The 23,536-nt window shown below is 45.1% G+C and overlaps 1 protein-coding gene across 1 annotated transcript in view; it reads right to left on the bottom strand.

Moving 5' to 3' along the window:
• Positions 1 to 23,536, bottom strand: part of PTPRJ (protein tyrosine phosphatase receptor type J) — a 162,667-nt gene that overhangs the window by 16,919 nt on the left and 122,212 nt on the right. The window contains exons 7-18 of the mRNA XM_047690924.1: positions 22,129 to 22,386; positions 17,848 to 18,105; positions 16,633 to 16,911; positions 14,313 to 14,603; positions 9,901 to 10,032; positions 8,220 to 8,430; positions 7,983 to 8,107; positions 5,357 to 5,444; positions 3,172 to 3,213; positions 2,629 to 2,637; positions 2,436 to 2,523; positions 323 to 413 (exon numbers count right to left, since the gene is read on the bottom strand). Of these exons, the coding sequence (XP_047546880.1) occupies positions 323 to 413; positions 2,436 to 2,523; positions 2,629 to 2,637; positions 3,172 to 3,213; positions 5,357 to 5,444; positions 7,983 to 8,107; positions 8,220 to 8,430; positions 9,901 to 10,032; positions 14,313 to 14,603; positions 16,633 to 16,911; positions 17,848 to 18,105; positions 22,129 to 22,386 (1,872 nt within the window). The remainder of the gene's footprint in view (positions 1 to 322; positions 414 to 2,435; positions 2,524 to 2,628; positions 2,638 to 3,171; positions 3,214 to 5,356; positions 5,445 to 7,982; positions 8,108 to 8,219; positions 8,431 to 9,900; positions 10,033 to 14,312; positions 14,604 to 16,632; positions 16,912 to 17,847; positions 18,106 to 22,128; positions 22,387 to 23,536) is intronic.

The following is a 23,536-nucleotide window of genomic DNA, read 5'->3' as shown; positions in this document are numbered from 1 at the left end:
CCCTTTCCAGGAAAGAAACGATAGCCCTGGCCCGCCATGGCCCTCTGTGCGATTCTGGGCAAACCCCCTGCCTCAATTTTCTCATCTACAAACCGAATATTCTACTACCTACTTCATAAGGTTCTCCTGATGGCTGGATTCAGTGGAATATGCCTAAATAAAGGGCTTAGCACCCCACAGGGGACTCTTGAATGATCGTGGGTGTGGCTAGCCAGCACCCTGGTCCCATTCAACCTCCACTGTTAGAGGCCTGACAGCCAGAAACCAAGAACAGGGAAGAGCCTATGGGGGGAAAACAACAACAACAACAACAATGACTTACAGGGCAGAACGTTATTATAGCGATTTTTTCCTCTATTCTCAGCCAGCTCCGCCACATATTTGGGTAGACTGATTCCAACAAGCTTCAGATCCTGAAAACAAATGAGTTGTCCGTTTGTTTAGTGCCCAGATGTTAGTTATAATGATCACAGAGCACGACAGAACAAAGTGGGAGTGCAGAGGTGTTTTGGGTTAAACTGTGTCCACCAAAAAGATAGGCTGAAGTTCTGATCCCTGGGACCTGGGAATGATGCAGCCTTATTTGGAACTTTGGTCTTTGCCACTGTCATCAAAAGAAGACGAGGTCATGGGGGCTCCTGGGTGGCTCAGTGGGTTAAGCTTCTGCCTTTGGCTCAGGTCATGATCTCACGGTCCTAGGATCAAGCCCCGCATCGGGCTCTCTGCTCCACAGGGAGCCTGCTTCCCCCTCTCTCTCTGCCTACTTGTGATCTAGGTCTGTCAAATAAATAAATAAAATCTTAAAAAAAAAAAAAGAAGAAGAAGAAGAAGATGAGGTCATACTGGAGTAGGATGGGCCCTTCATCCAACAGGACTGATATCCTTCTAAGAGAAGAGACACCAAGATACAGACATATGAGGGGAGCCAGGTGTGCTGAGATGAAGGCAGGCAGAGGAGTTAGACTCCCACACACCAAGAATGCCTGGAGCTTCCAGAAGCTGGCTGAAGCTTCTGGCAGGAGCCTTCCCTAGAGGCTTCAGATGAAGCAAGGCGTTGCCAACACTTTGATTTTGGACCCCTGATTTCCAGAACCATGAGAGAACAATTGTTGTCAGAAGCCACCCAGTCTGTGGTGCTTTGTTACGGCAGCCCGTGGGAACTAATGCAGTTAGTTCCCACTCAAAGAAAAAGCATAATCCTTGCCTTCAAGGAGCTTACAACCTGGGAGTGGGGAGTAGGCGGAAATCACTAACTTTACAACGAGGCAGAATTAGATAAATACTGGACGTCACTGACAAGCAACACCTCACAGGGGAAAGGGACCCAAAGACAGAATTTATGTCCTGAGCGGTGCTTTGAAGTCATGCAGTCAGTGGAATGGCAGCCCCCAAAAAGGCAGGCCCATATCCTAATCCCCGCAACCTGTGGCTGTGAGCTGCTTTTGGAAAAGAGTCCTGCGGAATGGATTTGAGAATTGAGGTGAGATCATCCCGGAATCTGCAGGTGGGCCCCAAATCTAGTAACAAGTGTGCTCACCCAAGACTCCCCAAGGGGAGCCACAGGGAGGGGGGGAGCCATAGAGCAGAGACACAGCCCCAAGCCACAGAACACCTGGAGCCACCCACTTGGGAAGAGGCAAGGAAGGGGATCCCCGCCCAGAGAGATGGAGGGAGGACTGGTCTGCTGACACCTGACTCTAGACTTAGTAGAGCCTCCAGAACCACAAGAGAATACAAATCTAATGTTTTAAGCCACGAGTTTGTGGTGATTTGTTATGGCAGCCACAGGAAGCCAATGCAAATGGCGAGGCAGAGACAGCAGCAGGGCAGCAGGCAAGGGAGGCAGGGCAGGGAGGGAGGCAGGGCAGGCCAGGGAGGGCAGCAGGGCAGGACAGGGTGGGGAGGGTGGCAGGGCAGGACAGGGTGGGGAGGGTGGCAGGGCAGGGCGGGGAGAGCGAATGTGTGAGTGTGCTTGGCCGTTCTGAGGGAGGGGCTCTGGGCTGGTGGGGGTGGTCAGAGCACACTGGACAGGATGGAACAGGATGGAAGCACAGGAACTCTTTGCGGGGCTCTTCACATGATGCTCAGGAATCGACCTGGGCCGCATGGCGCCCCACGCCAGCCCTCACAGCTTCCCAACTACTCCAGTGGACAGCCCTCCGACTGAAGTGCCCAGTTTCTCTCCCTCTCTCTGCATAATCTTCATTTCTCAACAAGGTTAAACCCACAAACCACTAGCAGTTGGGGGGTACATCTAAGGGCTCGCAGCCCACGCAGCCACAGTGGGACCCCCCGGGCGACATGCAAGAGTTCCTCCGCCCTCCAAGAGGGCCGCCTCTCACCCAGCGCTTCTCCCTGCAACAAAAATGGGCGGGTTCCCAACTTTTGGAAGAAACGTAAAGCAGTTAAAAAACACGTTATGTACAACCACGTACTTCATATTCTTCCGCAAACCCACAGTTGGAGTCCGCTTGTTGTTTCTTAAAGTAGGCCTCGAAATTCTCCACTTTGATTAACTTGGATCTAAGAAAACAGAACAACTTCTTAGAACTCTTTTTTATATTCAATAAACTTCATGCTCAAAACAGAAAAATACAAGTTATTTAAAAAATTAAAGCAGCTACTCACTTTTTAGGTCTTCATCATAGAAAGGGAAAGAAAAAAAATAATCCATTAGAGACACCGACTCAGTCATGACTCGAGAGATAATAGTAAACATCTCCCCCAAAGAACAAAAACCATAGTAATAAATGAGGGAGGGAGGGCTCACTATAATGTTGTTTACAAACCACTGAAACGTAAATCAGGAAATCTCACTTCTAGACCCTCTCACATAACCGACTGGCTTTGTGACTTCCAACAAGGTCCTCTCCTCGATATTAATAACCCATTTATTTTTCCTTAAAAATCACAAAATACAAATTTATTGGTAGAATATGGAAGTGAGGTTTTACTCGCCTTAGGAGAACATGGCAAGGAAGCTACTAGCTTCAGGAGACAAATAAACAGATCCCTTGCAGAAAAACAAAGCTAGCGAGAACTTCGGGATGATCATGGCCAAATGTGTTAGAAAAAAGGACAGCAAGTTCCACCAAAAATTCTCTAGATAGTTACTGAACAGATTGGGGGATTAAATGTCTTCAAATAAAGCTCATAACTCCAGAGACTTACTTAATTTGAGAAAAGGATACCTCATTATTCTTCGCATCTTTCCTGTTTTAAAAGAAACAAAGACCCATTAAGACCAAAAAAAGGGTAATTCTGGGCTTTTCCACTTTCATGTATCTACAAAATGCCTTTTATATATATATATATATATGAATGACACTAAATCTTGTTCCCTAACACTAAGCTTAGAGGTCTAGGCAGCAAACCCTGGTTACAAATCTGCGAAGTAACTCTCTTTCATACCATCCAAAAGTATGGAAGAACCTTCCTCAGGCCACCATTAGAAATACCTCTGGGTAAATGTGAATCCGCAGCATGACTCCTTTGTAAAGCCAGAGTCATTTCTTCATACTCTTCTTTGAGAAGGGCTTCCCGATAAGTTAATGAAATAAACCAGAAAATACCTCCACTATAGGTATGGTGGTGGGACTCCTGGCAATCTCCTGCATTGTTGGCTAAACCCCATATTGGTGTTTAAAATATACACACACACACAAACACACACACACATATACACACACCCCTTCTGGAAGGTGACTTGTCAGTATATATCAAAATTGAGGGGCTCAGTGGGGTAAGCATCTGCCTTTAGCTCAGGCTGTCATTTCAGAGTCCTGCAGAGTCAAGCACCACATTGGGCTCCCTGCTCAGCAGGAAGCCTGCTTCTCCCTCTCCCTGTCCCCCTCCTGCCTGCTTATGCTCTATCTCTCTCTTTCTCTCTCTTACTCAAACAAATAAAATCTTAAAAAAAAAAAAAAATTGGAAACAGGCACCATACCCAAAGAGTCAGCAAACTGCCCACTTTGGGATTTAGCCTAAGGAAATAATCATGAATGTGCCCAGAGATTTAGAGACAAGTTAACTAACTGTAACAACAAAAAAAAAAAAACTGAAGACATCAGGAAAATTGAATAATTTCCACACAGTTGAATACTCTGTATCTACTTAAAATGAAGACGATTTGAAGCTGTCCAGACTAGAAAATGATGTCCATAATAGGATTCCGTGTGTGTGTGTGTGTGTGTGTATTCATCTGTGAGTTTCACAACCATATCAATGTGAAATGTAGTTTTGTGCAGGAGCTGTGATTATGAATTATCTAGTTCCTTTGCTCTTCTTTTTCTTTTCTGCTTTGTTTTTGTTTTGTTTGTTACCACAAGCATGTATAACACTTATTTCAACAAAAAACAATAAAGCTGTTTTGACCCCTCCTCTCTCTCTCTCTCTCTCTCACACACACACACACACACACACACACACATTTAAAATCTGCCTGTCAACCCAACAGAGCAAGATGGCGGCAGAAGACCCTGGCGGAGCTGCTTTCAGGAACTCTGAGCCAGAAGGAAACTCCCTGGCTGGCAGCGCCTGAGGAGTGCAAATGAATGCCAGCAGATACACAGGCTTCACGTGCCCCACACATGGTCAGACAGGAGAGCGAGCAATGAAGTGCAAACACCGGGTTCAAGTTCGCTTCCACACTTCCTACACTAAGCTTGTGTGTCCTTGCAATGGGGCTTTCAAGACCCACCTCCTAGAGCCCCATGAATATGAGAATTGGTGGAAAACACAAATCCAGGCACACAGGAAGCACTCAAAACAGAGATGCTATTTTTACTACTCACACACTATATCTATTTAACGCTCGGTGTCACATCACAGAGTCTCCTAGACATCCCTGCAAAGCTCCCTACTGCTAGTCAGACCACACATGTGTTCAAACTTAGCTAACTCGAGAGTGAAATCTCTTAACACCACACTATTGATTCGGGAACCAGAAGGCACAGTTCCGAGGAAGCACCTTACACGGCAGTGTTCACCAGGACCTGATGCCGGGGCGGCTGAGGGGAAGCAGGACTGGCCAGCAGTGGAGAGTGTGGGACCCATGACACTGGTCCTTCCAATCGTGTGACTGTCTGAAATTTTCCATAGTAAAAAGCTCCCTTAGGGGCGCCTGGGTGGCTCAGTCATTAAGCATCTGCCTTCAGCTCAGGTCATGATGCCAGGGTCCTGGAATCGAGCCCCGAATCAGGCTCCCTGCTCAGCAGGGAGTCTGCCTCTCCCTCTCCCACTCCCCCTGCTTGTGCTCCCTCTCTTGCTGTGTCTCTGTCAAATAAATAAGTAAAATCTTAAAAAAAAAAAAAAGTCCCTTAAAAAGTAGGGTATTGTCACCAACATAAACAGTCACCTTTTCTTTCTCCAGAAGATGAAGCCGCCCACAGCCACTATTACCAAGGCACCAAAGATGCACCCAAAAACTGCTCCACAGATGACACCTGGGAAAAGTCCAAACAGGAAGCACTTCAGAAGATGCTCACGAGTTGATAATATACTATATTTTAATTGAATATAAGTAAAATTTTTATTTTTTTAATTTTATTTTTTCAGTGTTCCAAGATTCATTGTTTATGCACCACACCCAGTGCTCCATGAAATACATGCCCTCCTTGGAGACAAACCATAAGAGACTCTTAATCTCACAAAACAAACTGAGGCTTGCAGGGGGAAGGAGGGTTGGGAGAGGGTGGTTGGGTTATGGACATTGGAGAGGGTATGTGCTATGGTGAGTGCTGTGAAATGTGTAAGCCTGATGATTCACAGACCTCTACCCCTGGGGCTAATAATACATTATATGTTAATAAAAATTTAAAAAATAAAATAAAATACTTGCCCTCCTTAATACCCACCACCAGGCTCACCCAACCCCTGACTTCCTCCCCTCCAAAACCCTCAGTTTGTTTCGCAGAGTCCACAGTCTCTCATGCTTCGTCTCCCCCTTCAATTTCCCGCAATTCACTTTTCCTTTCCTTCTTCTAATGTCCTCCATATCGCTCCTTATGTTCCAGAATTAAGTGAAACCATATGATAATTGACTCTCTCTGCTTGACTTATTTTACTCAGCATAATCTCCTTCAGTCCCGTCCATGTTGATACAAAATTGGGTATTCATCCTTTCTGATGGAGGCAGAATACTCCATAGTGTATATGGACCACATCTTCCTTATCCATTCATCCATTGAAGGGCATCTTGGCTCTATCCACAGTTTGGCGACTGTGGCCATTGCTGCTATGAACACTGGGGTGCAGATGGCCCTTCTTTTCAGAACATCTGTATGTTTGGGGTAAATACCCAGTGGTGCAATTGCAGGGACAGAGGGAAGCTCTATTTTTAGTTTTTTGAGGAATCTCCACACTGTTCTCCAAAGTGGCTGCACCAACTTGCATTCCCAACAGTGTATGAGAGCTCCCCTTTCTCCACATCCTCTCCCACACCTGTTGTTTCCCGTTCTGTTGATTTTGGCCATTCTAACTGGTGTAAGGTGGTATCTAAATGTGGTTTGGGGGCAGAAGACATATAAATGGCTAACAGACACATGAAAAAAATGTTCATCAAAATTAAGTTTAAAAAAAAAAAAGACGTGGGACGCTTGGGTGGCTCAGTTGGTTAAGCGGCTGCTTTCAGCTCAGGTCATGATCCCAGCGTCCTGGGATCTAGTCCCACATTGGGCTCGTGGCTCAGCAGGGAGCCCACTTCTGCCTCTGAAGAGTGCCTCTGCCTGCCATTCTGTCTACCTGTGCTCACTCTTTCTCTCTCTGACAAATAAATAAAATCTTTAAAAAAAAAAAAAAAAAAGATGTTCACAATTGGCCCAGAGTCCTCAAACCAGAGTGAGTGTGTGTGTGTGTGTGTGTGTGTGTGTGCATGCGCGCACGTACGCACACATACGCTAAATATCTTTGGACATAAAATTAGTCCAGGCATTTGGGAGCCAGGTTCCCCCGCCCCAGCCCACCACCAATGGGCTGGTCTTGAGAAAGTCACGGCTCCCCTCCCCCAGGGTTCCTCCACTGCAAACATAAGGAACTGGGCTGTCTATGATTTTCGAGTTGTTCTTACTGCTGATGTCTTTCTTCAGATGAAATTGCAAGCAGCAGCCCAATATACAAAGTAGAAAACCAGGCAGAAACGCTCTTGTGGAGGCAGGGTCGGGCAGGGAGGGTCTCGGACCTGGGTCCTGCTTGGTGGCGTGACCGCTGTTTAAAAACCACTAGAAAAAAATGGTCCCTCTGGTTCCTGCCACCTCTAACTCTGTGAGACTAACAGCCACCAACGAGCAGAAGTACCAACAGCCCTGTGCTCAAGTGACAGAAAACCCCTCGGATTACTGGGGGAGAGGGTGGGGGTTCCCTGAACTTGGCTCCTGGGGCTTCTTTCCTGAAGCCAACAACTATCAAGTGTAAAAACCAGACACACTAACAAACCAGCGGATCACTTTGCCGCTGGCCTGAAGGTAAGCTGCATACTCCCTTGGGTCCCTGAGGCTCCAGAATCACTTTGTTCTGTGTGACAAAGGACGGAGTGCTTGACAAGGAGTTTGAGGCCAGAGTATCAAGCCAGCCTCTACGCAAGTCACTGCCCCTCTCTGGGCCTTCACAGCCTCGTGTCTCAGAGAGGAGCTGCACAAGACAATTTCTGCAGCTCCTTTGGCCCTCACATTTGAAGGTGCCACGCACTAAAGTCAAATGGTGCCCAGCACGTGGGCACACGAATGACCACTCTGAGAAAAAGGACTAAATGTGTTTGCCGAGTGGAAGGGCAATGGGCTGAGGAGAGAGAGAGTGGGGGCGGGCAGGGCGGGGGGCCTCCTTCCAGGAAGCAGATGTGGCCCTCGACGGCCACGCGACCTCTCAGCTTCTGAGAGGAGAAACCAGCCCTCCCAGGGATGGAGGGAGGTGTGCAGACTCCTGGCCTTCTGTCCACACCAGAAGCAAAACCCCACTGAGATGTTAAGAGCACTGTTGTTCTTTTCTACCTGGATCCTGGGGCAAGAACACTGCATCTGAATAGGGACTGAAGGACACGTAGCTCTCGGGCCCGTCTATGAGTCCGTTATTGCGAAGGTTAAAGGTGATGTTGGTGAAGCCGGCCACACAAGCCCTATGGGATGACAAGAAGGAAAGAGATAGCTGAGACAGGGCCACCACCGTGGTGTGCAAACTTCGCACTCACGAGGATTGGCCCTAGAGGGCAAGAACTACTAGGGCATTACCGATAGGAGCCCAGGGGTTCCAGCTTCCCGTTGTAATAACCGTGTGTGGTTGACTCGTTCCCAACATCGACTTCATATTTCAAGACCTCAGCCAAGCCCTGAGAACGTCTCTTCTCCTCTGTGGTTATGAGGTATGTCACGTAAGTGTCTGAGGCCCCCTTTTTGAAATCCTCATACGTGTATCTCAAAACATCTGCAGATGGCTGAACAGCTAAGAAAGGTACACAGAAAGAAAGTCATAAGAAAGTGACTGCAGAGAGAGATTTCCATTTCTCACGTATCTAAATAGTGACATTGATGCTGGGCGGTAATGACGATAGCTCCCATCTCTCACGTGTGCTCTCCGTCAGGCTTCACTTAAACTAAGTTGTACCTGCTTTACTTAATCTCTGTGCACTAAACGACAGACACTGACAACAGTCTCATCACATGGGTTTACTGTACCCAGCTTACAGGTGGGAAAATGAAGGCATGGAAAGCTAAAAGGACCTGGGCCCAAGACCACACTGCATATACAGTGGGGTGGATTTTCAAGCCAGACCATCGACTCAGTGCCTGTGGTCTCCTTACCACAGGGTGATATTGGTCACTGTGGTCACTATGAAATATTTCCTCCTTCATTCAACAACGTCTAAGCTTGGATTTTGCTGGAAACCTTCACCACAAAATGACTTGAAACAGACCCAAAACGAAAAGACAGAGAGACTGAGAGATCTCAGCATCAGTTGTGGAAACCCTGCCATGGGTTTATGACACCAGGAAAGTCCTTGTGTTCCAGGATCCCCGCACCCCTCACAAGGGGCTCCACCTCTGGGTCCTCAAGGAGGTGAGGACAGTACCCTGGGCAGGGCTGAGAGAATGGGCAGAGGCAGTACTGCATTGTTCCCATTTAAAGAATCAACAAAACAACAGAACGTGGCCTTGAAAATGCAGCCTTGTGCATTGCACAAGGACAGCTAACACTAACAAGAACAACCCCAAATCACACCCTTCTTCCCACCAAAGAATGTAATGGAGCCCCGCTGGGGAAAAGGAGCATGTGAGCCCCCCCACTCTCTCAGCTGTGAGGATGCTTTCTGCAAGTTTTTAACCACAAATGCAGAAGTCACTTTCTGTTTTCCTTCGAGAGAAAGCCACCCTCTAGTGTAACAGGTGTACGTGTGTGTGCACACGCGTGCACGCACGTGTGTGTGTGTGTGAGAGAGAGAGAGAAAGAGAGAGAGTTGGTTAACAGACTAACATTCTGTCACCTGAAAGATCCTGTGTTGTAAAAGAGAAGAAAAACCTAGGTCAGAGGTCAGCAAAGTACAACCCACAGGCCAGATCCAGCCGGCCACCCATTCTGATAAATAATATTTTAACGGAACAGACACACTCATTCTTCACGCCCCTTCTGCGGCTGCTCTCACCCCACAGTGCCAGTCGAGCAGCTGTGAGAGGGACTGCACGGCCTGCAAAGCTGAAACTATTTGCTATCCAGCCCTTCACAAAAAGTCTGTCAACCCTGACCTAGATCACCGGACAAAGAGCTCACCCATCGCCTTCTGAGTGCCAAAGCGTGGATGACAGTGTAAAAACAGACATGTGCTTGTATCTCCAGTGTGCCTAAGTGGGCACAGGAATGGGGCCCTGTCACGGCATGGCTCCTGGGCTATTGGAGCCATAACCGACCCCTCCTTACCATTCCCAGTGGTGAGAATCAGCGCATAGGCTTTGATGGGTCCGTGGCTGGCTTCAAAGCCACTGAACTCAACCTTTACGGAATTGTGACTGATGGACGTAATATTCGGGGATCCATCTGGAGAAGGGGGGTCTGAAACAGAACAAAGCAAAACATGATCACCCACCATTTAAAACCAAAGAGGGAACAAAATTATTAAGGAGAAGTTTGCTGTAGTGCCTTCAAGCTCTGCCCTTGCTCTGGGAGCGGGGAGTGGGGCTCAGGGAAAGCACATCCAGAGCAAGGGACAGGTAAAGGAAGGAGGGGGCAGAGATGGCAGATCCCCAGCTCACAACGGCACCTTCAGCATGCCCAGCCACATGCCCGGGCAGGCTCCCAGCAGCCTTGTTTGTTGAAGACAACCTAACTTTCTTATCATCTTATCATCCTGACCCAGAGAACCAGGGTGGATGGAGAGCGAGACAGAGCCTGTGTGGCTGGGACTCTGAGGTGGGAGCTGTCCCCAGTCACCTGCCCACCGCATGGCCACGGCACCAGACGGTTTGGTTGGCTGAGGACCATGATGGAACAGAGAGACCTGGATGAAAGCAAAGCTGAGGGAATGCCTCTGGGTGGCTCAGTCAGTTAAGCCGCTGCCTTCGCTCGGGTCATGATTCCAGGGTCCTGGGATTGAGTCCCACATCCGGCTCCTTGCTTGGCAGGGAGCCTGCTTCTCTCTCCGCCTCTGCCTGCTTGTGCGCTCTCTCTCTTTCTGATAAATAAATAAAATCTTTTTAAAAAGAAAAGAAAGAAAGCAAAGCTGACATGGAGAGGATGCGCTTTCTCCTGAGACCTGGCTATGTTCCTGGTCCACATTCTTCAAACTAAAGTCCTCATTTTTTTTGCTGGAGTTGGTTTAAAATGCCACCTAGAGAAACCCAACTGATTCCCCTCCCAGAAAAGCCCATGCAGGAACATTCCATGCACAACCTTCACGAGGATGTGCCTCCCCTTTCTGAATGGAGCTGCTGAAGTCAGCCTCCGAGTTAACACAAGAGGAAGAAAATGCTGAATTAAAGATGATCCCTCTACACACACACACACACACACACACACACACGTACTCTCCCTTTACCTAAATCTGTCTCCCACGTACAGTTCGAATGTTTTCATCATTATAGTCAAGATTCAGGGAGACTGAGAAAACTGAACAAAAACACGGCAGCAGGGCCCCCACACTTGGTGCTGCCCAGGGTGGCAGCCACCAGCCACGCAGAGCTGCTCAGCTGCTAAAACATGACCAGCCCCAGTTCGGGCATGCTAGGCATGTAATCATGGACTGGATGCCGAAGACTGAGCATGAGAAAAGAATGTAAAATAATTCATCGATAATTGACTTTGTGTAGATTACGTGTTGGAATGTTTTTAATATATAATATATAATGATGTTTTTATTTTTTTTAAAGGTTTTGTTTATTTGACACAGAGAAAGAGAGATCACAAGTAGACAGAGAGGCAGGCAGAGAGAGAGGCAGAAGCAGGCTCCCTGCTGAGCAGAGAGCCCGATGCAGGGCACAATCCCAGGACCCTGAGATCATGACCTGGGCCGAAGGCAGAGGTTTAACCCACTGAGCCACCCAGGTGCCCCTATAATGATGTTTTTAATATTAAATGTGATTTAAATCAATGTCAGCTCTTCTTTTTTACTTTATTTTTTAAATTTTCATATGAAGATTTTACTTATTTATTTGAGAAAGAGAGAGAGAGTGAGCAAGCACGAGTGGGTGGGGGAGAGGCAGAGGGAGAGAGAGAAGCAGACTCCTAACTGAGCAGGGGAGCTGGACACCAGGCTCCATCCCAGGACCCTGGGATCACGACCTGAGCCAAAGGCAGATGCTTAACCCACTGAGCCACCCAGGTGCCCCTTTTTACTTTTTTTTTCTTTTTTTTTTTAAAGATTTTATTTATTTGACAGAGAGAGATCACAAGTAGGCAGAGAGGCAAGCAAAGAGAGAGAGAGAGAGGGAGGAGGAAGCAGGCTCCCTGCCCAGCAGAGAGCCCGATGCGGGACTCGATCCCAGGACCCTGAGATCATGACCTGAGCTGAAGGCAGAGGCTTAACCCACTGAGCCACCCAGGCAGCCCTTACTTTTTTTTTTAATGCAGCCCCTCGGAAATGTTAAATGCTGCAAGAGACTCCTATTATTTTCTATAGGACAGCACAGCTTTGAACCAGGCTTTGGCAACCTCTCAAGTAACTGAGAGCAGTGACCACTTGGGGGCGCTATCCCCACGTCTAATTGTCAACCACCTAGCCAGGTTTCCCAGCCTAGACTCCGGGGATTCCCCTCAGCTCTTTGCCGGTTAGCTGCCCAGCGGCATGCTAGCTCATCTACCTGCAGGGCTAGAAATCCTCTCCCTCTCTGCGCTTATCTGAATCCTATGCTCCAGGGACCCCGTCTGCCTTACTCACCAGTGTCCCTCACCCCGGGCATAGAGTCAGCAACTAACAAATGATGGCTAGAAGACCATCACTCCAGTTCTCCGAGATTACCCATCCCATACCTCTCAGAAAAAATGCAGCTCCACCTTTATGATAAATAAAAGATATGTTAATTTTGTCTATAAAAGTTCATCTGCGGGAGGGGGGCACCCGCATAGCTCAGATGGTTGAAAGATCATCTCTTGGTTTCGGTTCAGGTCATGATCTCATGGGTCATGAGCTCGAGCCCTGCATCAGGCTCCATGCTCAGCCCGGAGTCTGCTTGAAGATTCTCTCCCTCTGCCCCTCTTCCCCACCCCCCAACCCACTCTCTCTCTCAAACAAATATATAAATCAAAGAAAAATTCATCTGAGGAAAGGGAGAGGTACAGATTGAAAAGCAAGAGAATTACTGGACTAAAGAACTGGTCATTATCCAAACCTACCATACTGTTCAGCTTCAGAAACAACTATTTCTGACAAGTTCCTTCTCTTCCCTAGGCACTGCGTATAGCCCTAAAGATACCGAGTCAGATATGGCTTATGTTTCTCAGCAGCTGAAGAGACGACACTATAAAACAGAAACTACAGAGAAGGTTCATTATTTCTATTGTGTTCTAGACTGCTGCAGAAACCTGAAGGAGTGTGACCCAGGGTATCTGATACAGTTGTGTACTATACAACTTCAAGGAGCCCCATGCACACTGTAGTCCATATGAATGGCGTCCCCTGGAACTGTGTGGTGCACAACCTGAGCAGCCATACATGGCCACTCTCAAGGGGTCTTGCAAACACATTACCTCATCTAATTTGTATAACAATCCTGAAAGCTAGTATTATTTCCCCTTTTTATAACCAAGAAAAACAAGGCTCATAAAGGTTAGGTAGCTCTTCTGAGATCCCATAGCTGGCAAAAGGCAGAACTCAGAATCAAACCCAGGTCTCCCTGTCTAAATCCAAGGCTCTGTGCACAGAACCCCTCAAACATTTTCAAGTCAGTGTTCCTATAGTAAGAGGCCTTTTTTTCTTATTACACTCACAGATTCTTTGGGAAATTTCCAGAAACATTCTAATACCCCAAAGGAAACATATATACAGGAGTCAAAAGCACAAAACAAACCAACCCACCAGGCTGATCTAAGACATAATGTTGGCAAAGACATTGCAAGGAAAACACAGGTAAAAACAAAACAAAGACATAATAAGGAACCTTTTTTTCCAAGTACAAAAAAAATAAGAACAATGAGCATGAAAAGTTTGACTAGTGGGATCTCCTGGACAGGAAGTGATCCCTGTGCCTCAAAATAGGTGGGGAGCTTATCCATATGGATTCTAGGGAAATGGGAATCTTGACTGGATATGTGATCATAGGGAATAAAAGCACTTCTCACTTTTTAAGTGTGATGGTAAGAGCAATGTGGTTCTGTCAGAAAGGGGAAAGGAGCTTCTATCTTGGAGGAATGCTTCCTGATATATTTATAAATAAAGGTATAGAATGACCAGGACTGATCTCAAAGTAATCCAGTCAGTGAGGAGGGGATCTAAATGAAAGAAGATTCGTCAAACTCTGACAAACGTCCAATTGGGTGGTGATGGATATGTGGGTTTCTTTATGCCTCCTTCTACTTTTGTGTATATATGAATATTTCTATGAAAATGTTTTTTGGTAATGCAATCAGGGAACTTACTACTTAAAACATGGCAATGAATTATTCTATAAAACAAAGGAAGCTTTTGGAATACAAAAAAAAGAGTCCCTCTTACTCTGCTTTTTAAGACTAGATTTCTATAGAATTAACAGTCTATGCCAACAAAAACAAGTATTTTAGTAGAAATTGAAAAAGAAATACAGGTTTTTAGGCCACACTTGCAGACCCACTGGGACGGCGTTCTCTAGGAGTGACCACAATGCCACCTGCCCCCCCTCCACCACCACCACCACAAAACCCACCTGTGATGCCAGTGAGGCAGGTGTTTTGGGCGGGAGATGCGGTCTTGTTGCAGGAAGAGGCAGCGATGCTGATGTTGTAGGAGGTAGAAAAATTCAAACATGTGATTTCTGTCCTGTACTCAGTGCTGTTCTCTGAGGAGCAGTTCTCCAGGTCTGTCACATTTTCCCAAGCTCCTCTGCTGATCTCCAGCCGGAAGCCCGTGTTGGCGCCAGGAGGACAGGGCCACTTGAGAATCAAGGTTGGCTCTTTGGGGACCACTTCACAGCGGAAGAAGGCTACTGGTGCGGGATCTGCCAAGCAAGGACAGCACATCATGAGAGTCTGGGACTTGTGCCTTGCCGGACACTGGCCCTAGAGAGCAGCAGAATCCCAGCTCATCTGTAATGCGGAGAGAGCCACGCAGTCCAGTAGAAGAGTCAGAGGCTGACATTGAATCAGGCATCACTGAACTGTGTGACCTGGGCTCAGTCACCCAACTAAGCCTTAGCTGCAGGACTGTATGGGGAACTACATGAAACAGTGGCCACCAGTCACCACGCCGGAAGACGACAGGGCTCCGTGAGAACTAGCTGTGGCATAACAGCATGGGAACAGCAACTCCTTCACCCGTGTCATCTCACCTTGGGGCCATCCTGACAATCTTTCTGAAAGAGGTAGGGTTAACACCTACTAACTCTGCCAATGTGTCAGCTGAGGCTTCAAGAGGTTACGTTAAGTTGCTAAAGATGATGTGACTGGTAAGCAACAAAGCCAGAACTGGAGCCCAGGATTTCCAAACCCAAGGCCAGGGTATTTTGTAGACACACTACATGCTGAATAATCAATGGTAAATGGGATCAGTTTCTTCATCTTTAAAATGGGGTGTCGGGGTGCCTGGCTGGTTAGTCAGTTAAGCTTCCAACTCTAGATTTTGGCTCAGGTCATGATCTTGGGGTTGTGTACCAATGTAGTAAGGGAGAGTATTATCACTACTTCAATGCTGCAGTATTTTGCAGCAGGAAAAGCACTAACAAATCACTAGAAGCAGCTCCCAAATGCTTCACCGGAGGCCTGAAAAAGTCATCTGCCCAGTACACACCTACCGCCACAGCTCCTCTTCCAGCCCCCTCCAGTCATAAAGGCTCATGTACGTTTTTCTCTTGCTATCGGTGGCAATTATTATAGCTAAGATAAATGTCAGCATGGAAGCAACCCAAACCACAAAGGTCAGTGTCTAGACCAGGCAGATGGAGCCCAAGTTAGCAGAAGTGACTCAGAGTTGCCAGGATTTCTTAGCTGCTCCCTGTGAGAGGTCAGAGGTCATCAAGGTCCCAGCTCCCACACCACCAGGGAGGCTGATCCAATGGGAACCCTCCACTTCCAGATCAGCCTGAACACACTTGCATAGCTTGGTCTAAGGAAGAGAAGATGTAGGTACAAAGGGGGTAGAGAATAAGGTGGTACACAGGTGCCAAGGTGACAAAGGGCCAAGCAGGTCTGTGAGCCGAAGCACTTAGAACCACCTGTAAAACACTCCCTGAGTCCCTCTCTGAAGCTCCCTCAGTTAAACGCAGGCTACCCTTCTCTTTGTAGCACTATTTACACTGAGAGATAAGGATCAAGACAGGTGAAAAGGATGAGCATCCATTTTAACAATATCCTTTCGATCTTCTTCAGTGGGGAAGCCAAACTATGAACTACAAGCCTGGATGGCATCCATATCCTGTCCCATGGCCTCTCAGGTCTCACCATCTGCCCATCCATCGCCCCGTTGCTCCCATTGGTCCACTCCTGCCATCCTGGCCTCCTGATCTTCCTTCAACCCAGCGGGCATACTCCAGCCCCAGGGCCTTTGCACTGGCTGCTTCTCTGCCTATCATGCTCTATGCCCTGACAGTCATATGGCTGGCTCCTTCACTTCCTTCGGGTCTTTGCTGAACAGTTACCTTTTCACTGGGGCACCCTAGATAAACATCTCATCTCCCCCTTCCTTCTACTTTTTTCTCTGCTGAGCAGTAACTGTCATCTAATAACTTACTTATTTATCTTGTTTATTACCTGTCTTCCCCACCAAAATAAAAATTCCAGGAAGGCAGGGACTTGTGGGTATCATTTAACAGCACTTGGCATATAGTAACTGTTCGATAAATCCCTGAGTGAATAAACGATAAGAATAACTAGACAGCACTAATAAGCTAATAGGATGTCTCAAAGAGATCAGTGTATTCCGTACAACACAAAACTTATTAAAGTCTGTATTAAAGTCAAAACTTATTAAAGTCTACCTGCAAGGTCAGCACCACCCAGGAAAGAGTCCAAGGGCCACCCGAGGCTACTCACCTGTACAGAATGACTGCCAGCTCCGTGACAGGGACCAGGTGTCATTCCCGACTTGGGTGAAGATCTCCACCATGTATACCAACCCAGGTATTAACTCGGTGATGGTGGCACTGGTGACACCCATGTCTGTGATGAGTTCTCTTACATTGCTAGAACTTCCATCCTTCTTAATAAAAAGGTGGTAGGTGTACATATCAGAATCTTCATCAAAGTTCTGCCAAATTAAGGTTGCTGCTGTGGTGTTGGTACTTATTTCAATGTTGGATACAATGCTGGGCCCTTTGTTTCAACAACAACAACAACAAAAAAGACACGGATTAGCCCTGAATTCCAAGACTATTTTATTTACTGCCTCTAAAAAACAGGCTGACCCCTTTGGGACAGAATCAATAAAGCTAACATTTGCTGACTCAAACAACAGAAGTCTTCTTCCCAAAAAGACCTTCAGAAAATAATCATACAGATTAAATCTCAGAAAAAAAATCCTTTTTTACTGCTTTTAATTATCTGAAATATATTTTCCAAATATAATTTCCTATCTGTTTTGGAAGTCTGATTAAGGAAAGAGAAAAATATACTAAAAAGATAACACACACTACCATGTCTACCATATAAGTTAGATCAAACATCAGCAAGACACCTCCCTTACTGGGGTACCTGGGTGGCTCAGCGGGTTAAGCCTCTGCCTTTGGCTCAGGTCATGATCTCAGGGTCCTGGGATCAAGGCCCACATCGGGCTCTCTGCTCAGCGGGGAGCCTGCTTCCCCCCGCCCCCTCTCTGCCTGTCTCTCTGCCTACTTGTGATCTCCCTCTCCATGTCAAATAAATAAATAAAATCCTTAAAAAAAATAAATTTTTAAAAAGACACCTCCCTTACTGCTCCTCGTGTAAGCAGTATGTTCTAATGGAAGCATGACAAGGTGACCCTCCTCTAGTCTGTACTCCCAAGGAATGAATGAAACAGTTATGTCATCCATGCTTATCAGATCACTTTCTGCTTCTAAAGACAATTCCAGGTTCATATGGCTCAGTAGCAACACTGAGAACAGCAGAATCTCTGCTGTTTTCTGATGTTTTCCACTTAAGCAGCTTCCTACTCTAGCGGGAACCCGGAAACACAGTGGTCCCTTCTCCACTGTTTAACCAACGCTTACTTCCCACTCCGGGAGAGAGTCAGGGAGAATAGTCCTTGACCAGGCATCCTAAGAGACTTACTTGTGTACTGTGCAGTGAAGTCGGACTTCCCCACGATGTGGTCCACTTCTGGAAAGATCGTGATGTTATATAAGGTGCCTGGAACCAAGTCCTTGAGAGTGATGGCTTTGTGAGAGCTGTATGTCCTGTTAGAGCCATACTTCGACTGTAAGTCCAAGTAGTAGGTATAATCAGAAGCATTATCTGTATTCTGCCACTCCAACTCCATTTCGGTTGTGGTGAAATTGAGCACACGGATGTCAAAGACCACACTGGGGTCTGGTTGGAAGAAAGGAAGAGAAGAAGAAGTCTGTCAAGGACCATCATAATGCCCACCTTGATTTCAAAATGTCAAGAGAACTGTTCTTTTGCTATCAAAGCCTCAAATGAGTTCACAAAAGGTAAATTCCAAAACAAGGGAGAAACACACATACTCATTTCTTTCAGGAATTTTGGCTCTTCCATAGCTCAGATGAATGTACCAATTCATCTGCCAGTTCTCTGGTCTTTTGCTTTTGCCCTAAAAATGCCCCCCCTTCAGGGGTCTTCTGGAGTGGAAATCAAGTTCGGTTTCCTGATCTGAGTGCTGATGACCAGATGGGTTCAGGGTGTGAAAATTCATCAAACCATGCACTTAGGCTGTGTGTGTTTTTCAGGATGTATCCTATATCTTGATAAATAGGCTTTTATTTTTTAATCATTTTCTCAAAAGAAAACATCTTCCTGTAAGAGAACAGCTGAAATGCAGAGTTGACATTCGCTAGGTTGGGGGGAATTTGAGGACGGGGTGAAGGGAAAACACATACACACAGTCCAGCCTCGGAGCTGGGCTCAGAAGAGAAGTGTCCCTCAGGACCCCGCTCCGCCCACCTCACCTCTACACACCAAACCAGATATAATATGAATGCACAGATCAAGGCCCAGAAATAAGGACATAAGCAGAGCGTCTCTTCTGCTCTTGCTTTCAGCACAATTTTCTCTTCACCTGGGAACCGAGGTCACCTCTAATGAGAGGAACTGAGTGGCTGAAGGGACAGAAGAGGGAAAGAAATATTTTCACTGTAAAACATTTTGTGTGGCGGGTTATCATTATTTTGTACCACCTGCATGCGCTCCCTTCCAAAAAAATTTTTTTTTAGATTTTATTTATTTATTTGAGAGAGAGTAAGAGCAAGAACACAAGCAGGAGGAGCAGCAGAGGGAGAGGGAGAAGCAGGCTCCCCAGTGAGCAGAGAGCCTGACGTGGGGCTTGATCCCAGGATCCCGGGACCATGACCTGAGCTGAAGGCAGGCACTTAACTGACGGAGCCATCCAGGCACCCCCCAAAATGTATTTTTTTGTGTTCTCCTTAAAGGGAGGTAGCTTTGAGAGGCTGCTTTCCCTACCACCAAATTCCCGATGTCAAAGGGATGCCATAGAGACCATAAAAGAAAACCATTATCTATAAAGATAAAAGAATCTATAAATAATCTAAATATTCCATAAAAAGAGAAGGGCTTTGTAAACTGTGGCCTGGCTACCAAATGAAACATTCTGCAGCCACTAAAAACATGAAGACCATTAAAAAAAAAAAAGCTCAACTACAAAATACAATGATTTGTATAATAATCACATGTAAACAAAACCTGTGACCGTGGACACAGATGTGAAAACAACACAGCTGTGTTAGAAGAGTGGAGTTATTCTTAATTCCTTTCCTTTTGATGGTGGTAAAATACACATGATATTTATTATTTTAACCATTTGTAAATGTACAACTCAGTGGCATTAAACACACACAATGTTGTGTCACCAGCATCACCACTATACCCAGAACATTCCATCACCGCCAGCACACACTCTGTTCCCATTAAACAGCAACTCTTCTCTCCTGGTAACTTCTAATCTAGTTTTGTCTCTACGAACTTGCCTATTCCAAGAACCTCTTGGAAATGGAAACATATATTTGTCCTTCTGTGTCTGGTTTCTTTCATGTAGCGTAATGTCCCAGAGGTTTTTCTACATTGTAGCAGGTACCAGGATTTCATCCTTTTTATGCCTAAATAATATTTTATACCATATATATACCATATTTTGTCTATCCACTGTTCTGCTGATGGACACGTGGTTGCTTCCACCTCTTAGCTATTGTGAATCATGCTACTACGAACACTGGTGTCCAAGTAACTCAGTCCCATATGGACATATATGATTGGAATTGCTCGGTCATATGGTATTTGTTTCCCTTCTCCAAATTGCCTGTAATGCCATTATTCTGATATTTATAATAAGTTGTTCAATAATAGAATGGCAATCTCCTAAGAGACTTAACGCCTTGTTAGAACTCTTCTTGATTTCCATTCAATGAGACTCAATTACAGGCTACAGTACAGGAGATGCCTTCTCCTCAACCGACAGTCCTAAATGGCTTTGCAGCTGCACCATATCAAAGTGTTTGTCCGCACTCTCACTAAGACCTCACTCTTCAAAGCCAGACAGAGGCCAGTGCCCTACCTTGTCACTCTGGGCCAGTTATCAAGCTCACAGAACTCCTATTCCCTACAGTGGAAAATAGGTTAACAGTACCTACTTCATGAAGTTGTAATAAAAAATTTTAAATAAAGGATGAGAGCCCAGCACTCTGCAGACCCCCAATATGTTTAACTATTGTTCCATTAAGTTCTGGTTCTTGGCAAGTCAAGCAATATCAAGGGTCCCCCACCATGGTGATCCTCATCATTAGCAACATTCTCAAAAGAAGAAAAGAAATATATGTTGACATTAAGACCCCATCTCAACAGTTCAATCTAAAATTCAGAGTTGAAAAGGAATTACTACCTTTCATTTGAGGAATGCATGGTAGCAGTTCCTTATTTTGGAAACAGATCTTCCAAGTAATTAGCAATATCTTAACCCAACCAACAGAGTTGAAGAAACCCATACAAGGAAAATCTCAAAAGCCCAACTGATTTCATGTGTAGCTAAGGGAATTAGTCTCATTTCTTAATTCTTCCCCTCTCCATAAAAGTTTTCAATTCTCCTACAATCAAAGATCAAAGAATAGTGTGTTTTTCAAACTTCCAAAAAAAAATCATTTCAAATTTTAAAAACAACAGAAATGAGCATTAAGTTGTTTTAATGAGATACTTTCATCAATATCATTTAGCCTTAAAGAACAATGTTGTTCATGAAAGACTGTAAATAATCTGCTTGTCCAATGAAAGAGGAATACTTAAGTAATTTACAATATATCCAGATCAGTGGTTCTCAAACTTTTGAATCTCAGGACCCTTTACCTTCTTAAAAGAGAATTTTTTAAAAGAGAACTTTTACTTATATAGGCTATATTTATATTTACAGTATTAGAAATTTTTAAAATGAGGGAATTTTTAAAACATAAGAATACACAAGCCTACATTCCATTAGCCATCAGAGTGATGATGTCATCCCTTGTCATATAGCATCTGGAAAACTCCAATGTACACTCATTATGAGAGAATAAAAGTGAAAAAGCCAAATATCACTTTAGCAGCATTATGATACTAATAATACCTTGTCAACCTCTTGAAAGAACCTAGGGAACTCTCAGGGATCCCTGGATCACACTTTGAATACCAGTGATCTATCCCAGGGATCAACCAAGTTTTTCTTTAAGGGCCACAGAACAAATATTTTAAGCTTTATGGGTCATATATTTTCTGTTGCAACTACTCATTTCTAGCACAAAAGAAGTCATAGACAATATGTAAATATATAAGCATGGTTGTGTTCCAATAAAACTTTATTTATAAAAACAGGAAGTGGGCCAGATTTGGCCCATAGGCCATTATTATCTGTTGACCTTTTATTTAGACAATAGAATGCCAGGCACATATTAAAACTATTCTGTAGAAATATTTATATTGAAGGGGAAAAATATCCATAATAAGCTGATAAGTGGAAAAAGGCAGATTATAAAACTACGTAAATAGGATGACTTCAATGTCTGTAAAAGAAAAATACACTATACACACACACACACACACACACCTGTATATATCTTAAAATTGTAAAATCATAAAAGTTATCAGTAATTATTTCATACACCAAAAACACACCAAAAATTATCAGTGATTATTTCTGGTTGATAGTTTACTATGTGAGTTTCTTCTTTTTGCTTGTGTGTCTATTTTATATAATGAATATGCATTACTATCATTATACATTTTTTAAAGATTCTTCTTAGATAAAAAGAAAAGCAATATTTGGAAAACTTGATGTTACAAATTACACTGATTTCCTTTAAGGAACTGTTCTACAGAAAACACAGTCTATTTGCTTACCAGTGCTATTGCAGACTCTCTGGGGATCCCCTTCAGTCTCATTTGGTCCTCTCGGAAATATGTCAAAAATATACATAGTTCCAGGGGATAAGCCACCAATGACAATACTTTGGTGAGTGGTTGTGTTCTCCTGAGATTCTCCAGTTCCATTCTTTGTGGTAATTATCTTAAAGAAATCTGAGTCATTGCTGCTCCAAGCTAAGCCAATTGCCCTCGTGCTGACACTCGTCACTCGAAAGTCAGAAACCGGACCAGGGGCTGAGGGAAGAAAGTAAACAACTAGATTAAGAACCTATTTCTCCAGAAGACAAGAGTGACTGAACATCACAAAAATATTTATACTGAGATTAAATGCACACTTGGGACACCTGACCTTTTTCTCTTCTTTGTATTACCATCTACAACACAAGCCCCTCAGAAACTGGTATTTCTGACCACTGAGAAAACACTTGACTACAAGAACACAGAAACTGCTTTTGGGTTGTACAAAGTCATTCACCGGAAATAAATGAACCTCTGTTGAGGGACATGCAGCAGAGGCTGCCGTTGACTGCTAAAACCAATTCCCTACCCTGCTTTTTCCTTAGTCATACAGCCCTAGATTTTTAGCCATGTACATAGCCATCAGAAATAAAGACTACATTTCCCAGCCTCCCTTGCTGCTAGATGAGCCATGTGGCTAAGTTCTAGCCAATGGGATGTGAGCAGAAATACTGTCTGACTTCTAGGACGGTATCGTGTAAGCCTGGAGCGGTATCTTCTGCTCCTCCCCCTCCTTATAGCTGGAATGTAGATGCAATGGCTAGAGCTCAGGCTGCTTAGCTCTAGAACCAACACTGTGGCTGCTGATCCCAGACTACAGCTCAGAACATACATTCCTGGAGCTGCTGTGACAAAGCTGGACCCTTAGGGTGGGAATCATTCCTGGGTCCCAGCCTAAAGCCTTCTCCCCAGCTGTTATGACTTGAATTGTGTATCTCCCTCAAAATTCCTGTGTTGAAGTCCCAACCCTCTGTACCTCAGAATGTGAGGTACATTTGGAGAAAGGGTCTTTAACAAGGTAATTAAAGTAAAATGAGGTCATTAGCTGGAGTCCTTATAAGAAGAGGAGATTAGGACACAGATATGCATAGACCAAAGGACAACCATATGAAGACACAGGGAGAAGCAACCATCTAAAAGCCAAGGAGAGTGGCCTCAGAGAAAATCCCCCACGCATCACCTTGTTCTCAGTCTTCTTACCTCTAGAACTGTGAAAAATAAATTTCTCTTGTTGAAGCTCCCCAGTCTTTGGTATTTGGTCAGGGCAGCCCTAGAAAAAATAATACACCAACCCTCCCAATAATTCTATTAACCCTCATTTCCCAGGATTAAATTCCTTTTGGCTTAAAAAAGGCTCATAGCTTGT

The sequence above is a fragment of the Lutra lutra genome, chromosome 10, assembly GCF_902655055.1.
Source record: "Lutra lutra chromosome 10, mLutLut1.2, whole genome shotgun sequence".
Classification (NCBI taxonomy): domain Eukaryota; kingdom Metazoa; phylum Chordata; class Mammalia; order Carnivora; family Mustelidae; genus Lutra; species Lutra lutra.
Note: the sequence above shows the minus strand (reverse complement) of the source record. Positions and strands in the feature narration are given on the sequence as shown.